Here is a 24,497-nt window from a genome sequence, read left to right on the forward strand (position 1 = left end):
GAGGAGGACGAGGAGGACGAGGAGGAGGACGAGGACGAGGAGGACGAGGAGGACGAGGAGGACGAGGAGGACGAGGAGGAGGAGGAGGAGGAGAAGAAGGAGGAGGAGAAGGAGAAGAAGGAGAAGAAGAAGAAGAAGAAGAAGAAGAAGAAGAAGAAGAAGAAGAAGAAGAAGAAGAAGAAGGAGGAGGAGGAGGAGGAGGAGGAGGAGGAGGAGGAGGAGGAGGAGGAGGAGGAGGAGGAGGAGGAGGAGGAGGAGGAGGAGGAGGAGGAGGAGGAGGAGGAGGAGGAGGAGGAGAAGAAAAGCATCTACGTAAAAATTATAGTTGCACTTTTTGTTACTTTAGAAACTGGATCTGTGATTTCATTAATATAAGGAACTCCTAGATGAGGAAATTCCCTCTACCAATGTAGATCAAAGTGTTTTCCATAATTTAAACAATTTTCTAGATTAGTTCATAATATTTTGGGCTTCAGGACCCCTTTATAATCTTAAAAATTATTGAAGACAATAAAACATTTTTGTTAATGTAGGTTATATATATTTATACTTACCAAATTAGAAAAAACAGTCATTTTTAAATATTTAATTTATCTTAAAAGAAGAAACCTATTGCATGTCAACATAAGTAATATTTTATGAAAAATATATTTTCTATACAAAAAAGTAAACAGAGTAGCTTTGTTTAAAAAAATTTTTGCAAATATTTTTAATGTCTGGTTCAATATAAGAAAGTTGATTTTTCAGATATATTTCTACATTTATGCTATTGTACCATGTTGCTTGTGTTGGAATATATAAATAAAATTTAGTCTCATGCAAATATGTAATTTTAAAAGGGAGAAGTAATAACTTAGGAAGGCTAATAACTCTCTTCTCCCACACTAAGCTTAGCAAAAAGAAAATTTGGACTTTCTCAAATCAATGCCCAAGGAATATCTTCAGAACAATAACAATTGAGTGCAATGTCTGCATCAAAACCTGAAAATAGGCTGATTATGATGAACAAAGATAAATTTAAGGCTCTATGAAGAACACAGCAGAAAATCATATCATCCCAAAGAAGAATATCTTGAGGTCTCCAACCAAAGGATTTCTAGGAGTTATGAATTTTTTTTTGCCACTTATGCTCTCTAATCTTGAGTCTACTTTTCCCTGGATTTTAAGAGTAGGTAACAGATTTTTGAGGAATATTTTGTAGTAATTGTTCTTTATCTACTACTTTAGTAAAATACCACTTTCTAGAAGCTCATTAAATGTGGCTGACTAATTGATATCAACTGTTGATCACTGGAAGAATACACTGGCAATCGTCAAAGCCATTTGATACTGGCTAAGAAATAGAGTAATTGGTCAATGGAATAGATTAGGTTCATAAATCAAAGACTATAGCAATCTAGTATTTGGCAAATGCAAAGACCCCAGCTTCTGAAATAAGAACTCACTATTTGACAAAAACTGCTGGGAAAATTGGAAATTTGTATAACAGAAATTAGGCATTGACACACACCTAACACCCTATACCCTAAAAGGTCCAAATAGTTCAGAAATGGTTTATATGATTTAGATATAAGGAGTGATACTATAAGTAAATTAGAAAAAGAAAGGATGGTTTACTGTGAGATCTGAGAAGGAAGGAATCTGTATTCAAAGCATTAGAGTACATTATGAAATGCAAATGGATAATTTTGATTATATCAAGTTTAAAAGTTTTTGTACAGATAAAACAAACTCAAAGAAGATTAGAAGGGAAGCAGAAAAATAAACAAAAATTTACATCCAAAGGTTCTGATAAAAGCCTCTTTTTTAAAATATATAGAAAATTGACTTAAATTTATAAGAATACAAGCCATTCTCCAATTGACAAATGGCCAAAGGATATGAACAGACAATTTTAATATGAAGAAATTAAAACCATTTCTAGTCATATGAAAAAAATTCTCTAAATCACTATTGATCAGTGAAATGCAAATTAAGACACTCTTAGGCATCACTATATAACGCTCAGATTGGCTAAGATGACAGAAAAAGATAATAATGAATGTTGGAGGGGATGTAGAAAATTAAGACACTAATACACTATTTATTGAGTTGTGAACTGATCCAATCATTCTGGAGAACAATTTGGAACTATGCTCAAAGGACTATCAAACTGTGCAATACCTTTTGATCTAGCAGTGTTTCTATTGCGCCTGTTTCCCAAAGAAATCATAAGAAAGGGAAAAGGACCCACATGTGCAAAAAAGTGTTTGTGGCAGCCCTTTTTGTAGTGGCAAGGAACTGGAAACTGTGCCCATCAGTTGAAGAATGGCTGAACAAGTTATAGTATATGAGTGTTATGGAATATTATTGTTCTATAAGAAATGGTCAGTAAGATGATTTCAGAGAGGTCTGAAGAAACTTACATGAACTGATGCTAAGTGAAGTGAGTAGAACCAAGAGAACATTGTACATGGCAACTACAAGATTATACTATGATCAAATCTGATGGATGTGGCTCTTTTCAATAGTGAGGTGATGCAGGCCATTTCCAATAATCTTGTGATGGAGAGAGCCATCTATACCCAGAGAAGACTGTGGGGACTGAGTATGGATCACAACATAATATTTCCACTTTTTGTTGTTTTCTTTCTCATTCTTTCCTTTTTTATCAGATTTTTCTTGTACAGCATGATAATTGTGGAAATATATAGAAGAATTGTTCATGTTTAACATATATTGGATTAATTGCCATCTAGGGGAGGTAGTGGGGGAAGGGAGGGATAAAAAAAAACTTTGGAACACAAGGTTTTGCAAGGGTGAATGTCAAAAACTATCTGTGCATGTGTTTTGAAAAATAAAAGTTTTATATTAAAAAAGAAAAAGAACACGCTGGCAGAGGTTCATAAGCTATATCATGAGGAAAACAACATCCTACTCCTTAGAGATATTCTGAGATGCTGAAGGAAGATATAGTAGACATGCTTTGGCCAGTTGGAATTGGGAGAGTAATGCTAGAAAAGGTGCTATTTTTTTTAAAGGAAGAAAAAAAGTGTCAATGAATCATTAAATAAATAAACAGAAAAACCAGAAGGAAGTTCATAAGAGTAGCATAAACAAGCTGGTTTGAACTACCATGTTAAATTTGAATTACACACACATACACACACACACACACACACACACACACACACACACACACACACACACACACACACACATACCCCAAGCTGTGTATGGTGGAAAAAGAAAACCAAACTGTATATAACAGAAGTTCAAAATTTTTACTTACAATCCAATTTTATTTGTTTTTCTTTGTATAATGTTTATATTTGCTGTTTTCTCAGTTTACAATATAAAAGATTTTTTTAATTTAACTATATAATGCCCAAGGTTCCAGAATTAAGACAAGACCATGATTGCCTTTGAACTGAAGAAAGATCATGTGAACTCTTTTGGAAGGCTCCTCAGAGACCATTAAGTATAACTTACTATTTAGCAGCTGCAGAAACTGAAGTCTGGAAACACTAAGTGACTTTAATTATTATCAAGGTCACCTAGGTGGTAAGAATCCAAGAAAGGTTATGAACCAAGTTTTTTATTCCAAATCAATTATTCTTTCCACAGACCCAATCAGCAGGAATGAAGAGGGAGTCTGGTAGGAATCATAGCCCCAAAAGCTGGGAGATCTGCATTTGAGTTTTACTTATTCCACCACCTCATGATAAGTTCATTTCATTGGACTCCAGTTATGTAAATGGGAAAAGAAAAAATATCCCTCTTTGTGCCACTTACTAGGAATTAAATAGAAAAGTATAATAATGAAGTAGTCTTTGTCTTCAATAGGTTTATATTCTATTCATTACATTACAGGTAAATTCAAAACATTTATGAATTATGAAGTCACTGTTATCAATGGGCTTCATTCCTTCTCTAAATATTTATCTTGAGAATCTATTCATTGCCCCATATGCTTTCAATTTTGGAAACTTAAGTACTCGGACTTAAATATTTTTATAGACTTTATAATCCAATAAAATGTTAGTATACTTCTAAACATTTATTAATTATCTTTGATCATCTGTCTTGAACTCTATTTTGTTGTTGTTGAGTCATATCCAATTCTCTATGATCCCATTTGGGGTTTTCTTAGCAAAGATACTGGAGTCCTTAGCAATTTCTTTCTCCACTTCATTTTACAGATGAAGAAACTGAGGTGAAATAGCATTAGATGACTTGCCCAGAGTCACAGAGCTAGTATCTGAAGCCAAATTTGAACTCAGATGCTCCTGACTTTAGGCTCAACACTCTATCCACTGCACCACCTAACTGCCTTTCCTTTAATTCTCTTTTGTACTTAAATTCTGATAAAACAAATAGTAAACTAGATTTGGAGTCAAAAGACCTGAACTCAAATCCTGGTTCTTCCAATTAATACATTGCAGAGCAAATCACTTCATAATATTTGTAAAAACTATGGGGTGGGGTTAGATACTCTCTAAGGTCCCTCTTACCTCTAAAATCCTATGATCCAATTGCAGTCTTAAAAAGTCATTAGCTGTGTGACAGCTAGATGGCACAATGTATAGAGAATTGGTCCTAAAGTCAAGAGGACCTGAGTTCAAACATAGTCTCAGACATCTAACACGTCCTTACTGTGTGACTCTGGGCAAGTCACTTAACCCAAGTTGCCTCACCCCCCCCAAAAAAAAAAAAAAACTTTGCCCATGTTTATGGATCACTGTTCCTTTTTTTTAAAGCTTTTTTGTTTTCAAAACATATGCGTGGATAATTTTTCAACATTGACCTTTACATAGCCTTGTGTTTCAGATTTTCCCCTTCTTCCCCTCACTCCCTCCCCTAAATGACAAGCAATCCAATATATGTTAAACATGTTAAAATATATGTTAAATCCAATATGTGTAAACATATTTATACAATTCTCTTACTGCACAAGAAAAATTAGATAGAAAAAGAAAGAAAATTAGTAAGAAAACAAAATGCAAAGGAACAACAACAAATAGAGTGAGAATGTTATGTTGTGATCCACATTCAGTTCCCACAGTCCTCTCTCTGGGTATAGATGGCTCTCTTTGTTGCAAGATCATTGGAACTGGCTTGAATCATCTCATTGTTAGAGAGAATTATGTCCATCAGAATTGATCATTGTATAATCTTGCTGTTACTGTGTACAACGATCTCCTGGTTCTGCTCATTTCACTGAGCATCAGTTCATGTAAGTCTCTCCAGGCCTCTCTGTATTCATCCTGCTGCTCATTTCTTACACAACAATAATACTACATTACATTCTTACACCATAACTTGTTCAGCCATTCTCCAACTGATGGGCATCCACTCAGTTTCCAGTTTCTAGCCACTACAAAGAGGGCTGCCACAAACATTCTTGTACATACAGGTCCCTTTTCTTTCTTTAATATCTCTTTGGGATATAAGCCCAGTAATAACACTGCTGGGTCAAAGAGTATGCACAATTTGATAGCCCTTTGAGCATAGTTCCAAATCACTCTCCAGACTGGCTGGATCAGTTCACAGTTCCGCAACAATGCATCAGTTTCCCAGTTTTCCCACATCCCCTCCAACATTCATCATTATCTTTTCCTGTCATCTTAGACAATCTGAGAGGTGGGCAAGTGATGTCTCAGAGTTGTATTAATTTGCATTTCTCTGACCATTAGTGATTTAGAGCACCTTTTCATATGATTAGAAATGGTTTTAATTTCTTCCTCTGAAGTGTCTGTTCATATCCTTTGATGCTCCTTATTTTCAATCAGTCTCTAGAAACATTAACTGAAAAATTGCACATGTGAATTGTAATGGTAAAAGCTTATATGCTACTAAAATAAAGTTATAGCATCTATGAGTTGTCAGCCAACAATGTTAAATGGTATATTTTATAGCTCATTCTGGTAAAATGCTAAATAGTAGACAAATAACCCATTAGATTGGTCTGAGGCAGATCTGACTTAGGAGATTCATGTTAGGCAATGGTGGAGAGACAAAGTTTATTTTTCTGTTTGTACAAAATAATAACATAGGAAGTATGTTACATTTTGATCTTTCTGTATGCATATTCTCTGTCCACTTCTAATCCAATCACAATCACTTTTTAAATCCCCAATTGTGGGGAGCCAAATTTCTAGCCACGAAGTGACTCATCGGATTATTTTAATAGATATTTGAGATCATGAATTTTATTGCTGGCTCATTTCCTTTATTTTGTATCCTCTGAAGTTCTGCGTGTCTTTAACAGTCATAAATGGCATGCTTATCAGACTTGAATATAACACCAGTGTTGGCAGGATAGGCTAATATACTGGATGACAGAATTGGAAATTAGAAGGCTCTTGACAGCATAAAACATTGCAGTGAACTTAATAGAATGAAATTTTAAAGAGATAAATGTAAATTTTTATTCTTGGGACATTGAGGGGAAATATTCTAATTGGCTGTGAAAGCAGAAAAACAAATGACTGAGGAATTACTGAACCAGGATTGCATGTACATAAAAAGGGATGGCCTTATACTCAGTTTGAAATTCTCTGAAGTTCAGGTCAAGTACTAATTTCTATCCCAATCACAAATTTCACTGAAGGTTCCTATCATCTCCATGCAAAAAACAAATATCTCCTTGGTGAGAAATAATACCGGACAGACTTTTTTGAAAAGATGAAATTATCATTAAGACATGGCCAGAAATTATTATTTATTTTATCTCTAAGAAAGGGAATTCTAGAATGTGTCAGGATAATTAGATTCTTCTGTCACATCATAATAACATCTCACACTTAATGGAAAGGGCTTTAAGGTTTGCTATGCACTTTACATATATAAAATCTCATACGGTCCTCAACACAATCTTGTCAAGTAGATATTACTCTGATTTTCATTCTCACATGAGAAAACTAATACTCAAAGGCCTAAGTCTAAAATCACACAACTAACAAATATGTGAATCTAGATATGAAGTCAGGTCCATTTGGACTACAAGTCTCTCACTATCTTCACTATGCTACACTTGGGTTTTGTTTCTGGCCTGCCAATCTATGTTTTGTCTTTTTTTTCCTATTCAAGCTATCTTTAGTACACTGTTGTTGAAAATGGCTTTTTTAAGATTAATTTCCATACAAATTGCTTTCACCATGCCTCGGTTCACTTTGGTTCTTAGATTTCTATACATAACTACTATATAACCTCTTAATAAACAATGTTATTCTGACCACCTTTCTAATCTTTCTCATGCTTTTTGAATAACACATACCTATCCAAAGATATACAGCAATCTTAGATGGCATCCTACCAAGTCTCAAGTGGGCAAATTGGCTTCTTTTTATAAAGACTTCACGTTGATCTTCAGGTTTTATGTTCCTGATACTTTATCCATTTTTGTATAGAATTTAAGGTCATGAGTTTTATTGAGGGCTCCTTTACTAAATTTTGCATCCCTAAAGTTCTGAATATCGTTAATTGTCAAAAATGGCCTGCTGATCAAACTTTACAGTAACAATAATGTTGGCAAGATAGCTAGCATACTGCATGAAAGTGTTGGAAATCTTGACAGCCTAAACATTGGATTGAATCTAATACAACAGAATTTTAAAGAGATAAATGTAAATTTTATTCTTGGCTTAAGCAATCATAAGAACAGGATAAGGAGACATGCTAGATAGCAATTTGAAAAGACTTGAGGAGGTTTTATGAATTGTGAAATCAATATGACTTAATAGTATGATGCTGCACCTACAAAAGCTAATGTAGTCTCTGAATTTGAAGAAGCATATTGTTCAAGACCAGGCAAATAGATGGTTGGCTCACTATATTCAGTCTTGGCCAAAATCATCTCTGGTGTGTACTTTTAAGTTTGGGGGAATCATATTTTAGGAAGAACTAAGAAAAACTGAAAAATGATTAAAGGTGAATAATCAAGATAGTGGAGAATAGCGTGAGTTCATTCCATATGATGATCAGTTGACAGAATTGAGCATGTTTAGAGTGGGAATGAGTATTATTAGTCCGTGGGGTGAGGAATGGAAGGGATAGTGATTAGGTTTGCTATTCTTGACACTACAGCAAAATTTAAAGACATTAAGTTTTTCCTTTCATGAAGTTGTTAACTATGAAAGAAACTAGCTGACTAATTACAAGGCATGTGGTAGACAGGATTGTTTTTTAGCTACAGGTGGCACCAGATGTTCTCAGTGGTTCTTTTCCACTCTGAAATCTGATGTGCAATTCTATTTCCTACATTGTCAGTTCTATGATATCTAACTTAGCAATGCTATATAGGCAGTTTTCTTATCCGCTTTCATAAAGATTATTTGAGCATAGATAAAAAACACTGGCTTCAAGGCATACATTAAGCAAATCACTACAAACTTCCCACTGTTCTCTACAATTTCTGGAAGAAATAGCCTTAGTCATTGGTTGTTTTTTCCAGTATGTCACAAATAAAAGCAGCCAGAAATTAGATATGGATCCACACTTAACACCATATACCAACATAAGATCAAAATGGGTCCATGATTTAAGCATAAAGAATGAGATCATAAATAGATTAGAGGAACAGAGGATAGTTTACCTCTCAGACCTGTGGAGGAGGAAGGAATTTGTGACCAAAGGAGAACTAGAGATCATTATTGATCACAAAATAGAAGATTTTGATTACATCAAACTAAAAAGTTTCTGTACAAACAATACTAATGCAAACAAGATTAGAAGGGAAGTAACAAATTGGGAAAATATTTTTACAGTTAAAGGTTCTGATAAAGGTCTCATTTCCAAAATATATAGAGAATTGATCCTAATTTATAAGAAATCAAACCATTCTCCAGTTGATAAATGGTCAAAGGATATGAACAGACAATTCTCAAATAATGAAATTGAAACTATATCCATTCATATGAAAGAGTGTTCCAAATCACTACTGATCAGAGAAATGCAAATTAAGACAACTCTGAGATATCACTTCACGCCTGTCAGATTGGCTAAGATGACAGGTACAAATAATGATGAATGTTGGAGGGGATGTGGGAAAACTGGGACACTAATGCATTGTTGGTGGAGCTGTGAAAGAATCCAGCCATTCTGGAGAGCAATCTGGAACTATGCCCAAAAAGTTATCAAACTGTGCATACCCTTTGATCCAGCAGTGCTACTACTGGGCTTATATCCCAAAGAAATACTAAAGAGCGGAAAGAGACATATATGTGCCAAAATGTTTGTGGCAGCTCTTTTCATAGTGGCTAGAAACTGGAAGATGAATGGATGTCCATCAATTGGAGAATGGTTGGGTAAATTATGGTCTATGAAGGCTATGGAATATTATTGCTCTGTAAGAAATGACCAGCAGGATGAATTCAGAAAGGCTTGGAGAGACTTGCATGAACTGATGCTGAGTGAAATGAGTAGAACCAGAAGATCGCTGTACACTTCAAAAACAATACTGTATGAAGATGTATTCTGATGGAAGTGGATGTCTTCAACATAAAGAAGATCCAACTCACTTCCAGCTGATCAATGATGGACAGAAACAACTACACCCAGAGAAGGAACACTGGGAATTCAATGTAAAATATTAGTACTACTGTCTACCTACCCAGATTACTTATACCTTCGGAATCTAATACTTAACGTGCAACAAGAAAATTGGATTTACACACATATATTATATCTAAGTTATACTGTAACACATGTAATATGTATGAGATTGCCTGTCATCTAGGGGAGGGAATAGAGGGAGAGAGGGGAAAATCTAGAAAAATGAATACAAGGGATAATGTTATAAAAAAATTACTCATGCATATATACTGTCAAAAAAATGTATAAGTATAAAATTAATAAAAAAAACAAATAAAAGTGATACTGTTCTCCCTACAAACACACAAAAAAATGTCTCTTATCATTCAAGCAGATTATGCTAAAGTCAAATGCCTAGATTTTGAATAAAACTAAAGTATATACTAAGACTATTAAATATTAATCATTCAACTAAATACTAAAACATTCCATTAATAATATAATTTTAAGAATTTATATTATTTTTATATAGATATAGAAACTTACTCAAAAATTCTGATGCTAATGTAAACAAATTGCTTTAAAAAAAAAAAAAAAAAAGGTACTACCTAAATTGGGTTGCTTGGTGGTAAATAGATTGAGTGTTAAATTTAGAGTTAGAAAGATCTGAGTTCAAATCTAACCTGTGTGTTGCTTCAAAATTAAACAACAGAGAATACGAATCAAAATCAGAATCAGCATCTACAATTATTGCTGACTTTTTCATGTATTATCATGTATTCACTGCCTGTCAATTGTTTGTTTGTTTAACAGGCATCATAATTACTATGTGTTTTAAGAATAAATTTAAAAAACAAATATGAAAAAACTGGAAAAGCTGGTAGAAAATAAAATTTTGTAATTTGTTTATTGCTGATCAACATCATGTAAGTAAAAGATATTGCAAAGAAAGAAGAAGAAGAAGAAGAAGAAGAAGAAGAAGAAGAAGAAGAAGAAGAAGAAGAAGAAGAAGAAGAAGAAGAAGAAGAAGAAGAAGAAGAAGAAGCTGTACAACATCTTTCAAAAAAATTGCTTTGGATAGCCTAGAAATAGAGTAAAAGTAATCACTGAAAGAATTAACTCATCTCTTGAAAGAGACACCAAAATGAAAACAAGAAATATTTGTATATAAATTCCTGAATTATCAGTCAAGGAGAAAAAACTTCAAGCAAAAATTCAAATACCAAAAAACCACAGTCAGGATTACACAGGATTTAGTAGATTCTCCCTTAAAGAATAAGAGGGTTTAGACTAGGATTTTCCAGAAAGTAAAGAACTTGGATTACAACCAAAAAACAACTACTCCAACAAAACTTTTATGGGAAAAATTGGAAATTCAATGAAATAGAAAATTTTCAAACTTTCCTGATGAAAAGATAAAGCTAAACAGAAAATTCTATCTTCAATTACAAGGTTCAAGAGAAATGTAAAAAGGTAAAGGGGGGAACCTGTGTTATTTAATAAGGTTAAATTGTTTACATCCCTACATGGAATTGTAACTCTTAAAAACTGTATCTCTATTAAAGCAGAAGGAGACAAAAGATGACTGATGTGAAGATATTAAAAAATTAAAGGCTGAAAAAAGGGATTGTAATGGGAAGAAGAGGAAAGGTAGGGGCAGAATAGGGTAAATTACATCAGATGAAGAAGCTCAAAAGACCTATTATAGCAGAGGGGAAAAATGAGGAAGTGAGCATTGTTTGAATTTTACTCTCATCAGATGTGGTTCAAAGAGAGAATAACATGCATTCTCACTTGGGTACAGAAATTTATCTTACCTTTAGGGAAGCAGCATAGGAAAGGGGAAGGAAAAGTGGGGGTTGATAGAAGACAGAATAAATTGAAGGATATAGGGATCAAAAGCAAAGGTGAGAAAGGACACAAAAAGAGAAAAGTATAAATGAGGGGGGAGGAATAATATGGAGAGAAATACAAAGTTAGTCATCATAATGTGATTAGGATGTGAATAGGATGAACTCTTTCACAAAAATAGAAAAATGAATTAAAACCAGAGTCTATAGTGCATTATTTACAAAAAAATAAAAATAAAATATTTAAAGCCAGAAGCTATACTCAAATTAAAGGTAAAAGACTGGCGCAGAATATATTTTGCTTTAACTGAAGTAAAAAGCAAGAGTAACAATTCTGACTTAAGCTCTGGCAAAAGCAAGAACAGATATAATTAAAAGAGATAAGGAAGGAAACTATATCTTGCTAAAAGGCACTACAGACAATGAAGTGATATTAATACTAAACATTTATGCACCAAGTGACATGACATCCAAATTTTTTAGAGAAGTTAAAAGAGTTAAAGAAAGAAATACATAGTAAAATTATGCTAGTGAGGGATCTCAACCTCCCCTTCTCAGAATTAGATGAATCTAACCATAAAATAAACAAGAAAGAAGTTAATAGGGTAAATCGGATTTTAGAAGAGTTACACATGATAAATTTTTGCAAAAAATTGGGGATAGAAAGAAGCATACTATTTTCTCAATGGTACATGGCATCTATACAAAAATTGACTACATATTAGGCCATAAAACCTTACTATCAAATGAAGAAAGTCAGAAATATTCAATGTATCCTTTTTCAGATTATGTTCTAATAAAAATTACGTGCAATAAAGAATCATAGAAAAATAGACTAAAAACTAATTAGAAATCAAACAACATAATCCTAAAGAGTAAGTGGGTCAAACAGTAAATAATAGAAACAATAATTTTATCCAAAGAGAATGACAGTAAAGAGACAACATACTCATGGGATGCAATCAAAGTAATTTTTAGGAGAAATTTCATATCTCTAAATGTTTATGGAAATCAAATAAAAAAGAGACCAATGAATTGGGTATGCAACTAAAAAAGCTAGAAAAAGAACAAATTAAAAATCCTCAATTAAATACCAAGCTATTGGTATTTACCAATACCAAATATCAAATTATTTCTGAAAATCAAAGGAAAAATTGATAAAAATTAAAAGAAAACTATTGAACTAATAAGTAAAACTAAGAATGATTTCATGGGAAAAAATAAAGTAGATACGCTTTGGGTTAAGTTGAATTTAAAAAAAAAAAAAAAAAAAAAAAAAAAAGAAAGCAGAAAACCAAATTACCAGTATCAAAAATGAAAAGAGTGAATTCACCAAGAAGGAAGAGGAAAATAAAACAATAATTAGGAGTTTTTCAGCCCAACTGCATGCCAAGAAATCTGACAATCTATATAAAATGCATGGACATCTAGAAAAAAATATATAAATTGTTTAAATTAACAGAAGAAGAAGTAAAATACTTAACTCCACTTTAGAAAAAGAAATTGAACATGTCATCAATGAATCCCCTAAGGGAAAAAAACAACTACACACAGATTTACAAAGTAAATTCTTCCAAATATTTAAAGAAAAATTTATTCTATATAACTATATAAACTATTTGAAAAATAGGCAAAGAATTCCTTTTATGACAAAATTATGGTGCTGATACCTAAACCACAAAGAGCCAAAACACAGAAAGAAAATTATAGACCAATTTTCCTAATGAATATTAAAGCAAAAAAGGCTAAATAAACTATTAGTAAAAAAGATTGTAGCGATTTATTATGAGGATAATACACAAAGATGTGGTAGGATTATTCCAGGGCTGGTTCAGTATAAGGAAAACCATTATCTTGATTGACCATAACAATAAGAAAACTAACAAACAGATTTCTCAAGCTTATGAAGTGCTTTCTGATGCAAAGAAAAGAGACTTGTATGGCAAAGGTGGAGAACAAGCCATCAAAGAGGGTGGTTCTGGTGGTGGCTTTGGTTCTCCAATAGATATCTTTGACATGTTTTTTAGAGGAGATGGAAGAATGCAAAGGGAACGGAGAGGTAAAAATGTTGTTCATCAGTTGTCAGTGACCTTGGAAGATTTATATAATGGTGCAAAAGAGTGTAATTTGTGGCAAATGTGAAGGATGGGTGGTAAGAAAGGAGCTGTAGAATGTTGTTCCAATTGCAGAGGTACTGGATGCAAATAAGAAATCATCACATAGGACCTGGAATGGTTCAGCAAATTCAATCAGTCTGCATGGAATTCCAAGGGCATGGGGAATGAATCAGCCTTAAAGATAGATGTAAAAGCTGTAATGGAAGAAAAATAGTTCGAGAGAAGAAGATTCTGGAGGTACATAATTGACAAAGGCATGAAAGAAGGTCAGAAGATTACATTCCATGGTGAAGGTGATCAGGAACCAGGACTTGAGCCAGGAGATATTATCATTGTTTTGGATCAAAAGGACAATGCTATATTTACACGTCGAGGTCCTTATCCAGTTGGTTGAAGCATTGTGTGGCTTTCAGAAACAAATAACAACTCTTGATAATAGAACTATAGTCATTACTTCCCATCCTGGTCAGATTGTTAAACATGGAGATATCAAATGTGTGCTGAATGAAGGTATGCCAATTTATCATGGACCTTATGAGAAAGGAATTCTAGTAATTGAATTTAAGGTAAACTTCTCAGAAAATGGCTTACTTTTATCAGATAAGCTATCTTTGTTGGAAAAGTTGCTGCCTGAAAGAAAGGAAGTAGAGGAAACTGAAGATATGGATCAGGTAGAACTGGTGGGCTTTGACTCATCTCAAGAAAGAAGACACCATTACAATGGAGAAGTTTATGAGGATGATGAGCATCATCCCAGAGGCTGGGTTCAATGTCAAACCTCTTAATGGGGGGCCAGAAAATGCTCTTCGTTGTAATGCTGGCTTTTGTATGCAATAGTGAATGAATGGAGGACTATACACATCTTCACAATACTCACTACTAGCTATTGTTTTTTTTGTAATATTCAACTATAGTTGTGTTTTTAAAAGTTAATAAAATCAGTAATATAAAATGCTGACTTTGAAATTTATGATGTTTAGTGTGCAAGATAGTGTAACATCATTATTTCTCTATGGTAAAGAAGCACCCAAGCATTTTTTCACAACTTGTACTTTTTGTTTCAGTGTGTATATGCAATGGCTTAAACTGAGGTTTGATTTTTGACTGACTAAATGTACACAAGCATTTATAATTGGTAAGCTCTGAAATTAAAATTTTGTACTGAATTCACCAAAAAAAAAGTTTATCTCTATGTCTTGCAAAGATGGGTTTTTAGTACTGGTCATAATTACATATAAATTAATAACACATTCTGCTTGTCAGGATTGTAGAAAGTTTAGAAGAGATTTAAGAGGAAAGAAAGTAGAGGCACAAATTATAGATAGCTTTATCAAGGAATCTAGCCATAAAAAGTAAAAGAAATGTAGGACAATAATTAGTAGGAAAAGAGTGATCAAAAGAAGGATTTAGTAACAAGTGAAGGAAAAAATAGGAAGAGATATATAGTATGTTTTTAGGAAGCAAGAAATAGCCAACAGACAAGGAGAAATAGAAGATTACTAAGAGACTAAAAATATTAGAGAAAATAATTTTGGGGGAAGAGAAGAATGGGATCACTTGTATATTTAGAGTTGTTCTCGTTGGCAAAGAAAAGTCACATCTCTTCAGGTGAGATAAAGGTAAAGCAGGAAATAGTAAGGTAATACTATTGGGGTATGACATGAGGAAGAAGGCAGAAGAGAGAGCTAGTTCTCAGTGAATGAACTCATTTTTTTTTTCCTATGCTGTATAAGGAAGTTAAAAGAGTGACAGGAAGGATATCATAGAAAAATCTAGGAAGAGTGAAAAGATTTGGAATAGACACTGTGATGAGTGGAACAGTGAATTGTTTATGGAGATATATAAATTTTCTTGATGGAGGACCCAATTGAGATTATGCAAATGTAAATTTGTAATGGACCCAGTCAGGATGGTTTTGTGACTTTCTCCAGCTTCATTTATCAACACAAGAATAAAAATAAAGGAAATGAATTATAAAAGTAATACAAGGTTGAGGCAAAGCTTGATCGATGATGAAATAAGGGAGCAATAGACTCAAAAATAGAGAACAGAGTAAAATTAAACTGCTTCACCAAGGGGTCAAATAAAGAAGGAAGATTGTAACTAGTGGAGGATTGATGGACTGGAAAAGAGCTGAGCAATGGAAGAATTAAAGGTCATAAAGAGCAATAAAGTAAGAAATAATATGACAAGGAAACATAGAATAACTAAAACTTATGATCAGAAAAAGGATTTCAGAATTCACAAATATGGAAGTGGAATACTTACTGGTGATGGCAAGATCAAAGGTACAAACATCTCTAACTGTAGTTGCGGTTAGGTGGAAAAATGGATTATAGGAATTGAGTAATTTGAAAAACTGTGAAGGTAGGTTTTTAAACAGAGTAACAATATGCCTGCTACAAAACTCACTGATGTAACCAATGATTCCTATATTATGATATGAACTTAACATCAAATGCATTTAAGCATAAAAATGAAATGATGATATCTTCGCATTGTTCTCAATTCCTTACTCTTGCTCTTCCCATGTTGCCAATCAGTTGAAAAATCTTCAATTTATAACTCCACAGCATCTCTTGCATCTTACCAAGTCTCTTTATTCAGACTTATCTGAGTAGCTATCACCTTAGTTCAGGCTCTTATCAACTCTCACCTAGACTCTTGGAAAGCCAGGACATTCTCTACACTTCTGTCAAAGTAATTTTCTGTAAGTGCAGATGTGACTATGTCACTTCACTAGTCAATAAACTTTAGTAGCTTCCCATGGCCTCTAGAATCAAATTTAAACTCCTCTATTTAGCTTTTAACGCCTTTCACAACTTGGTCCTATTCTATCTTTCCAACTGTATTGTATATCCTCCCTCTCCAGGACTATGAGATCCAATTATTTCTCTTGACTATATCCCATCTCTCTCTTTCTCTCTCTCTCTCTCTCTCTCTCTCTCTCTCTCTCTCTCTCTCTCTCTCTCTCTCTCTCTCTCTCTCTCTCTCTGTTTGTAAGTGTGTCTCTTTCCCACCCCCCCCTCTCTCCATCTGTCTTTCTTCTACCTCCTCTCTTTCTTTTATTCTGATAATAGATCTTAGGCAAGTCAATTACTCCTGTTCGCTTCAGTTTCCTCATCTGTATAATAAATTGGAGAAAGAAATGGCAAACCACTCCCATTTCCCAAAGAAACCCCAAATTGGATCACAAACAGTTGGACATGACAAAAAAGGGCTAAATAATAACATTGTATATATGTTTTGCATGATGTCCTCCCCATTAAGTTGTAAGCTCTTTGAAAGCTTGTCTTTTGCTTCTTTTTGTATCCCCAGGTCTCAACACAAAGTCTGGCACATGGCAGGGCTCTCTGTGTTAAGTTGTTCATTGATTGTTATCTCTATTTTATACAGTTGAGAAAAAGGAAGTGAAGTACCAATGTTCACACAGATAACAATGAAATCTGAATGAAATCAAAATTTCTTAATTCTTAGACTATGTTACCTGAAGTTGAATTATTCTGACTTTCAAAGATGCCAAAATGTTTTTAATATTCTATCTGTACTATGTTACTCACTATTTACAAAATAAAATTAACTAGCAACAATAGAGCTTTGGAGAAAATTTGTTGACATTATTGATATCTAAATTATATGTAATGATTAGTCATAGCAACTTCTTTGGAGTACAATAACAATTATATTTGTTCCATACAGGCAATTGGTTTCCAAATGTATTAAACAAAGGCAATTTAGAAAACTCTTTCTTCTTTTTGGCATCTTTAATGTTGTTGAACATCCTAGGATTCTGGAGCATTTCACACAGGTAAGTACCTCATTAAATACTAGTTAGTGGTGGTACGAACAATTTCTTATTCAATAAAATATTGGTCCTGGAAAAATCATTATGCCAACAAGAATTCAACAAGAATTATGGTGAACATATTAGTAAAATATTGTATAGATTATTCAGAGGAATGAAATGAAATTTAGACTTTTAGGCTTGCATTAATTTTTTTCAATAAAATACTGTTTTGCTCATTTCTAAAGATTTCTTAAAAAGCAAATTTTTTCTACATTAAATATTGATACTTTTAAAAGAAAAGTATAGTAACAGTCATTAAAAGTAAATACCATTAAATAAATAAATAACCAAGAATCCAACATTGCTTACTCACTTACATGTAAGTGTTTGAAGCATCATTATCCATTTCTGGATCAACAAAAGCTTAAGGACCATTTAGGCAATAATTTGAGATTATTAAATAGTCTCTTTTGTCCCATTTATTCATTCTTACTCCCAAGGATGAGGGCCTGAGCCATTAGGTGGGGTTCACAGAGAAAGCCTAATGTACTGCTAAAACTACTTCTTGAGGCAAGTAGGAAAGGGCAATAATGGGGATCAGTTCAATCTTCTAATCCCATCCTTTGTGGAGATTGTAGATAACCCCACCTTGCTGTGTCTGGTCACAAATCCTGAGTTATGTCAAATCCTGAGCTTAAATTTCCCCTTTAAAGCTGTCCATGGCCCGTGGCATCCTTGCTGAATCCTTTTTAGAGTTATAGCCCACAATGGCACTCTACCTTGTAGTAGCTTTCCCTTCACCCCTCCCTCATGCCATTTGGTGTTTCTCCTCTCATTCACCTGCCAAGCTTCATGGTGTCTTTCTCCTTCTAATGCTAACTCTTTTAGAGTACTAAATCCCTCTATAGATTTAGCCTGTCTGCTAAGGGCATATTCCAACCTTGTGGAATGTGGAGTATTCCCTTTCTCCTGGTTAATTGTAAATTCTGCCAGGGAACTTGTCTTTTCCATGTTTAATTGTTAAAACCTCTTTCCTTGCTAACTATATGCTCTCCCAATTCTATTTCATATTTATCATTCCTGGTGTCTATTGTATCTCTTCATTTTATCTGTAACATCTTCTAAATAAACTTACCTTTTTTCAAAGAGAATGACCATTGTGAATTCTTCACATGGCTGAATCTCAACATTCAATGCCTGAACCTCAATCTAATAAATCTTCTAAACCATATCACCATCAACCCAACCTACTAATTCAGTGATATTCCCCTATTTATACATATCTAATTAATCTATACTTTATTCTTTTGCTCTCAGTGCTATCCCCCCTAAAACCAATCACATCTCAAAATCACCCTGCGCCATTCACTCAATCCTTTCTTTCTTGCCATCTTTCACCCCCCCAAAAAAAAAACCCTACAATTTGTTCTTCCAATTCTAATTCTGTATTTTTCTTTTGCTTCAGATTACTTTTCCTTGTCAGAGCAATGGAATATGGATTTCTAGATAGGCAGGTATCCTTAGAATTACAAGATTGCAATGTTGGAAGAGACTTCAGCAACCATCTAGTATATCCTATGACAAAAAAAGAATTATATCTATGGTAGCCCCAACAAGTGACTATCCAGTCTTTGGAGTATTCATCTCACATGAATAAGAAGGCATCCACTTTTCAAATAGTCCATTCCTAGTTTGAATAGCTTTAACTGTTTGGAATTCTTTTTTATAATCTGAATAAATCTTTCCAACTACTACTTACTGCTCCTTGTTCTGCCATTTAGGACAAATAGAAAATTTTTCATTCCTCTGTCAGGTTCAACTCCTCAAATATTTGAAGACAGCCATTATGTCACTTTTATCTTCTCTATGCTAAACATCTGTCATGTCTTTAACCAATACTGAAACTGCAGGATCTCAAAAAGTTTTATCATCATAGTTGCCTTTATTTTCTCTACTTTATCATTGTAATCTCTAAAATATGATGTCCAGTACAGAGGTGATCCAATCCAGGGAGTGTAGCATTGCATCACTTCTTCATTCTAATATATTAATGCTCATATTAATACAGCTTCCAATGTATTTATTCTTGGCAGGGGGTGGAGAGTGAGGGACCAATGCCATATAAAGTTGTATACTCATTTTGTTTCAGTCCACCAAAAATCACCAGATCTTTTTTTTTTCAAATCAGCTGCTATATAACCATGATTCTTATGATTTTATTTCCAAAGGAATTTTTCTTTTTTTTCTTATATTTGCTAAGGCAATTGAGGTTAAGTGACTTGCCCAGGGTTATATAGCTAGCCAAATTTGAACTCAGGGCTGGTACTTTATCCACTGTGCCATCTAGTTGCCCAAGAATTTTTCTTAACACAGGTTTAAGTCTTACTCTTTATCTCTGCTAAATTTCATTCAATTAAATAAAATCCAATAGTCTAGTCAATCAAGTTCTTGAATCTTGACTCTCATCTAATGTGTGTATTCTTTTTTTATGCTAAACATATATAATTCTTCTGTACATAATTCCACAATTATCATACTGCACAAGAAAAATCAGATCAAAAAGGAAAAAAATGAGAAATAAAACAAAAAACAACAAAAAGTAGAAATACTACGTTGTGATCCACACTCAGACACTACAGTTCTCTCTGGGTATAGATGGCTCTCTCCATCACAAGATTAATGGAACTGGTCTGAATCACCTCATTGTTGAAAAGAGCCACATCCATCAGATTTGATCATAATATATGATAATGTTGTTGTTGCCATGTACAATATTCTTTTGATTCTACTCACTTCACTTAACATCAGTTCATGTAAGTCTCTTCAGGCCTCTCTGAACTCATCCTGCTGATCATTTTTTATAGAACATAACATTCCATAATATTCATATACCATAACTTATTCAGCCATTCTCCAATTGATGGGCATCCAGTCAGTTTCTAGTTCCTTGCCACCACAAAAAGGGCTGCCACAAACACTTTTGCACATGTGGGTCCCTTTCCCTTTTTTATGACCTCTTTGGGATATAGGCCCCAGTAGAAACACTGATGGATCAAAGGGTACACACAATTTAAAAGCCCCTTGAGCATAGTTCCATATTGCTCTCCAGAGTTGTTGGATCAATTCACAATTACTCTACTAACAATGTATTAGTATCCCAATTTTCCCACATTCCCTCTAATATTTATCATTATTTTTCCTGTCATCTTAGCCAATCTGAGAGGTGTATAGTGGTATCTCAAAGTTGCCTAAATTTGTATTTCTATGATCAATAGTGATATAGAGCATTTTTTCATATAACTAAAAATGGTTTTAATTTCATCTAAAAATTGTCTGTTCATATTCTTTGACTATTAATTGGAGAATGGCTTATATTCTTATAAATTTGGGTCAATTATCTCTATGTTTTAGAAATGAGGCCTTTATCAGAACACCAGAATGTAAATATTTTTTCCTATTTCTCTGCTTCTCTTCTAATTTTGTCTGCATTGGTTTTGTTTGTGCAAAAAAATTTAATATAATAAAATCAAAATGATCCATTTTGTATTTCATAATGTATTTTAGTTTTTCTTTGGTCACAAATTCCTTTCTTATTCTGAGATCTGAGAGATAGACTATCATTTGTTCTTATAATTTGCTTATAATATCACTTTTTATGTCTAAATCATGAATCCATTTCAGCCTTATCTTAGTACAGGTGTTGGTCAATGCCTAGTTTCTGCCATACTATTCTCTAATTTTCTCAGCAATTTTTGTCAAATAGTGAGTTCTTATCCCAGAAGGTGGGATTTTGTGGTTTATCAAATACTAGATTACTATAATCACTGATTATTATTTCTTCTGAATCTAACCTGATCAGCTATTCTGTTTCTTAGCCAGTACTAAATTGTTTTGATAACCACTGCTTTATAATATAGTTTTAGGTCTAGGCCACCTTCATTTGAAGTTTTCCATTAATTCCCTTGAAATTCATGGCCTTGAAATTATTCTTCCACATGAACTTTGTTATTATTTTTTCTAGCTCTGTAAAATAATTTCTTGGTAGTATGATTGGTATGGCACTGAATAAATAGATTAGGTAGGATTTTCATTTTTATTATTTTAGCTCAGTTTACCCATAAGCACTTGATATTCTTCCAATTGTTCAGATCTGACTTCATTTGTGTGGAAAGTGTTTTGTAATTTTGTTCATATAGTTCCTGATTTTGTCTTTGCAAGTAGACTCCCAAATATTTTATATCATCTAGTTATTTTAAATGGAATTTCTCTATCTTTTGCTGCTGGACTTTGTTGGTAACTTCTTATAGAAATGCTGATTATTTATGTGGATTTATTTTGTATCCTACAACTTTGCTAAAGTTGTGAATTTTTTCTAGTAGTTTTTTAGTTGATTCTCTAGGATTCTCTAAGCATATCATCATAACATCTGCAAAGAGTGATAATTTGATTTCTTCACTACTTTAATTTTTTAAATCTCTTTTTCTTCTCTTATTGCTAAAATTAATATTTCTAATACAATATTGAATATGGAAATGATGATAGTAGGCAACATTGTTTTACCCTTGATCTTATTGGGAATGTTTTTGTTTGTTTGTTTGTTTGTTTTTTTGTTCCCATTACATGTGATGCTTGCTGGTGGTTTTTAATAGATACTATTAATCATTTTAAGGAAAACTTCACTTATGTTCTCTAGTGTTTTTAATAGGAATGGATGTTGGATTTTGTCAGATGCTTTTTCTGCATTTATTGACATCATCATGTGATTTTTGTTAGTTTGGTTATTGATATAGTCAATTATCCTATTACTTTTCCTAACATTGAACTAGCCCTACATTCCTGGTACACATTCTACTTGATCATGGTATATTATCCTGGGGATAACTTGCTGCAATCTCTTTGATAATATTTTATTTAAGATTTTTGCAGCAATATTCATTAGGAAAATTGGTTTATAAATTTATTTTTCTATTTTGACCCTACCTGGTTTCAGTGTCAGCACCATATCTCCCTATTAAAAGGAATTTGGTAGGACTCCTTTGCCTATTTTTCAAGTAGTTTGTATAGTATTGGAATTAATTGTTCTTTAAAAGTTTGATTGAATTCACTTGTAAATCCACCTGGCCCTGGAGATTTTACCTTAGGGAGTTGATTAATACTTTGTTCAATTTCTTTTTCTAAAATGAGACTATTTAAGTAATTTATTTCTTCCTCTGTTAATCTGGGCAATCTATATTTTTCTAAGTATTCATGCATTTTGCTTAGATTATCAAATTTATTGGTATGTATGGGCAAAATAGCTCCTAATTATTGCTGTAATTTCCTCTTTGTTGGTGGAAAGTTCACTCTTCATTTTTGATACTAGCAATTTGATTTTCTTCTTTCCTTTTACTAATAAAATTAAGTAAAGGTTTGTCTAATTTTTTGGTTTTTTCCCCCAATAAAACCAACTCTTAGTTTTGTTTATTTATTCAATAGCTTTCTTACTTCAATTAATGTCCCCTTTTATTTTCAGAATTTCAAATTTGGTATTTATTTAATTGGGGTTTTTTTATTTGTTTATTTTTTCTAGCTTTTTTAGTTGGATATCCAATTCATTGATCTTTTCTTTCTCTATTTTATGCAAGTAAGAATCAAGAAATATAAAATTTCCCCTATGGACTGCTTTGGATGCATCCCATAAATTTTGGTATGTTGTCTCATTATTGTCATTCTCTTGGATGAAATTATCAATTATGTTTATATGTTGTTTTATCCACTCATTCTTTAGGATTAGATTACTTAATTTCCAATTTTTTTGGTCTATTTTTCCTGATCCCTTATTACATGTAATTTTTATTGCATTATGATCTGAAAAAGAGGCATTTACAATTTCTCACCATTCTACATTTAATTTTGAGGTATTTATACCCTAATATGTAGTCAATTTTATAAGGTTTCATGTACCACCAAGAAAAATGTATATTCCTTTCTGTCCTCATTCAATTTTCTCAAATGTCTATCAAAACTAATTTTTCTAAAATTCTATTTACCTCCTTAACTTCTTTCTTATTTATTTTGTGATTCCATTTATCTAGTTCTGAGAGAGCAAGGTTGATATCCCCCACTAGTATAGATTTGCTCTCTTAACTTCTCTTCTGGAATTTGATGCATATATGTTTAGTATTGATATTACTTCATTATCTATGGTATCCTTTAGCAAATTGTAGTTTCCTTCCTTTTCTCTTTTAATTAGATCTATTTTTTACTTTTGCTTGATCTGAAATCAGGATTGCTTTTTTTTTTTTTTACTTCAACTAAAACATAATAGATTCTGCTCCAGTCTTTTACCTTTACTCTGTAAGTATCATTCTGCTTTAAATGTGTTTCTTGTAAACAACATATTGTAGAATTCTGGCTTTTAATCTAGTTTGCTATCCACTTCCATTTTATGGGAGCGTTGATCCCATTCACATTCACAATTACAATTAATAAATCCATATTTTCCACCATTTTATTTCCCCCAAGTAATACTTTTCTCTTTCCTTTCCCCCTTTCTCTCCTCACCAGTATTTTATTTCTGGCTGCCATCTCCCTCAATAAGTCTTCCCCTTTTACAGTCCCTCCCCTCTTTTTTATCCCTTTCCCCTTATACTTCTATTTTCCCTTCTATTAGCCTCTCACTTTCCTTTCCCCTTTCCTTTCTCACTTTCTATAGAGTGAGACAAGTTTCTTTATCAAAATAAATGTCTTTTTGAGCCAAATCCTATGAGATTAATTGTAATAGATGTTTTTGTCTCTTCATGTGATATAATTTATCCCATTTTACTTCCCTTTCCTCTTCTTCCAGTAGAATTCTTTTTCCATGCCTAGTTTCTTTTTTATATCATCACAATAAAGTCAAATTACACCCTCACCCTCTAAGTATACCTCTAACAAAGATACAGTTCTTAAGAATTAAACATATCATCTTCCTTTACAGGGATGTAAACTATTTAATCTTTTTAAAAACATAGTTTTTTTCTTCCCTTTTTATTTTTTTATACTTCTCTTGAATTCTATATTTGAAGATCAAATTTTCTGTTTAGTTCTGGCTTTTTCATAAAAATTAAAGAAGTTCCCTTATTTTGTCGAATGTTCATTTTTCCACTGAAAGATAATGTTTAATTTTGCTGGATAATTGATTCTTGCTCGCAGTCCAAGCTCCTTTGCCCTCCAGAATATCATATTCCTTCAGTCCTTTCAAATGGAAGC

At 33.0% G+C, this 24,497-nt stretch overlaps 1 protein-coding gene and 1 pseudogene across 1 annotated transcript in view; both read left to right on the plus strand.

Annotated features, from left to right (window-relative positions):
- Nucleotides 1–24,497, plus strand: part of SLC15A5 (solute carrier family 15 member 5) — a 162,592-nt gene that overhangs the window by 132,934 nt on the left and 5,161 nt on the right. The window contains exon 8 of the mRNA XM_074269592.1: nucleotides 17,180–17,288. Coding sequence (XP_074125693.1) covers nucleotides 17,180–17,288 — 109 coding nt within the window. The remainder of the gene's footprint in view (nucleotides 1–17,179; nucleotides 17,289–24,497) is intronic.
- LOC141542576 (dnaJ homolog subfamily A member 1 pseudogene) lies at nucleotides 13,562–14,426 on the plus strand (annotated as a pseudogene).

The sequence above is a fragment of the Sminthopsis crassicaudata genome, chromosome 5 (assembly GCF_048593235.1).
Source record: "Sminthopsis crassicaudata isolate SCR6 chromosome 5, ASM4859323v1, whole genome shotgun sequence".
Classification (NCBI taxonomy): domain Eukaryota; kingdom Metazoa; phylum Chordata; class Mammalia; order Dasyuromorphia; family Dasyuridae; genus Sminthopsis; species Sminthopsis crassicaudata.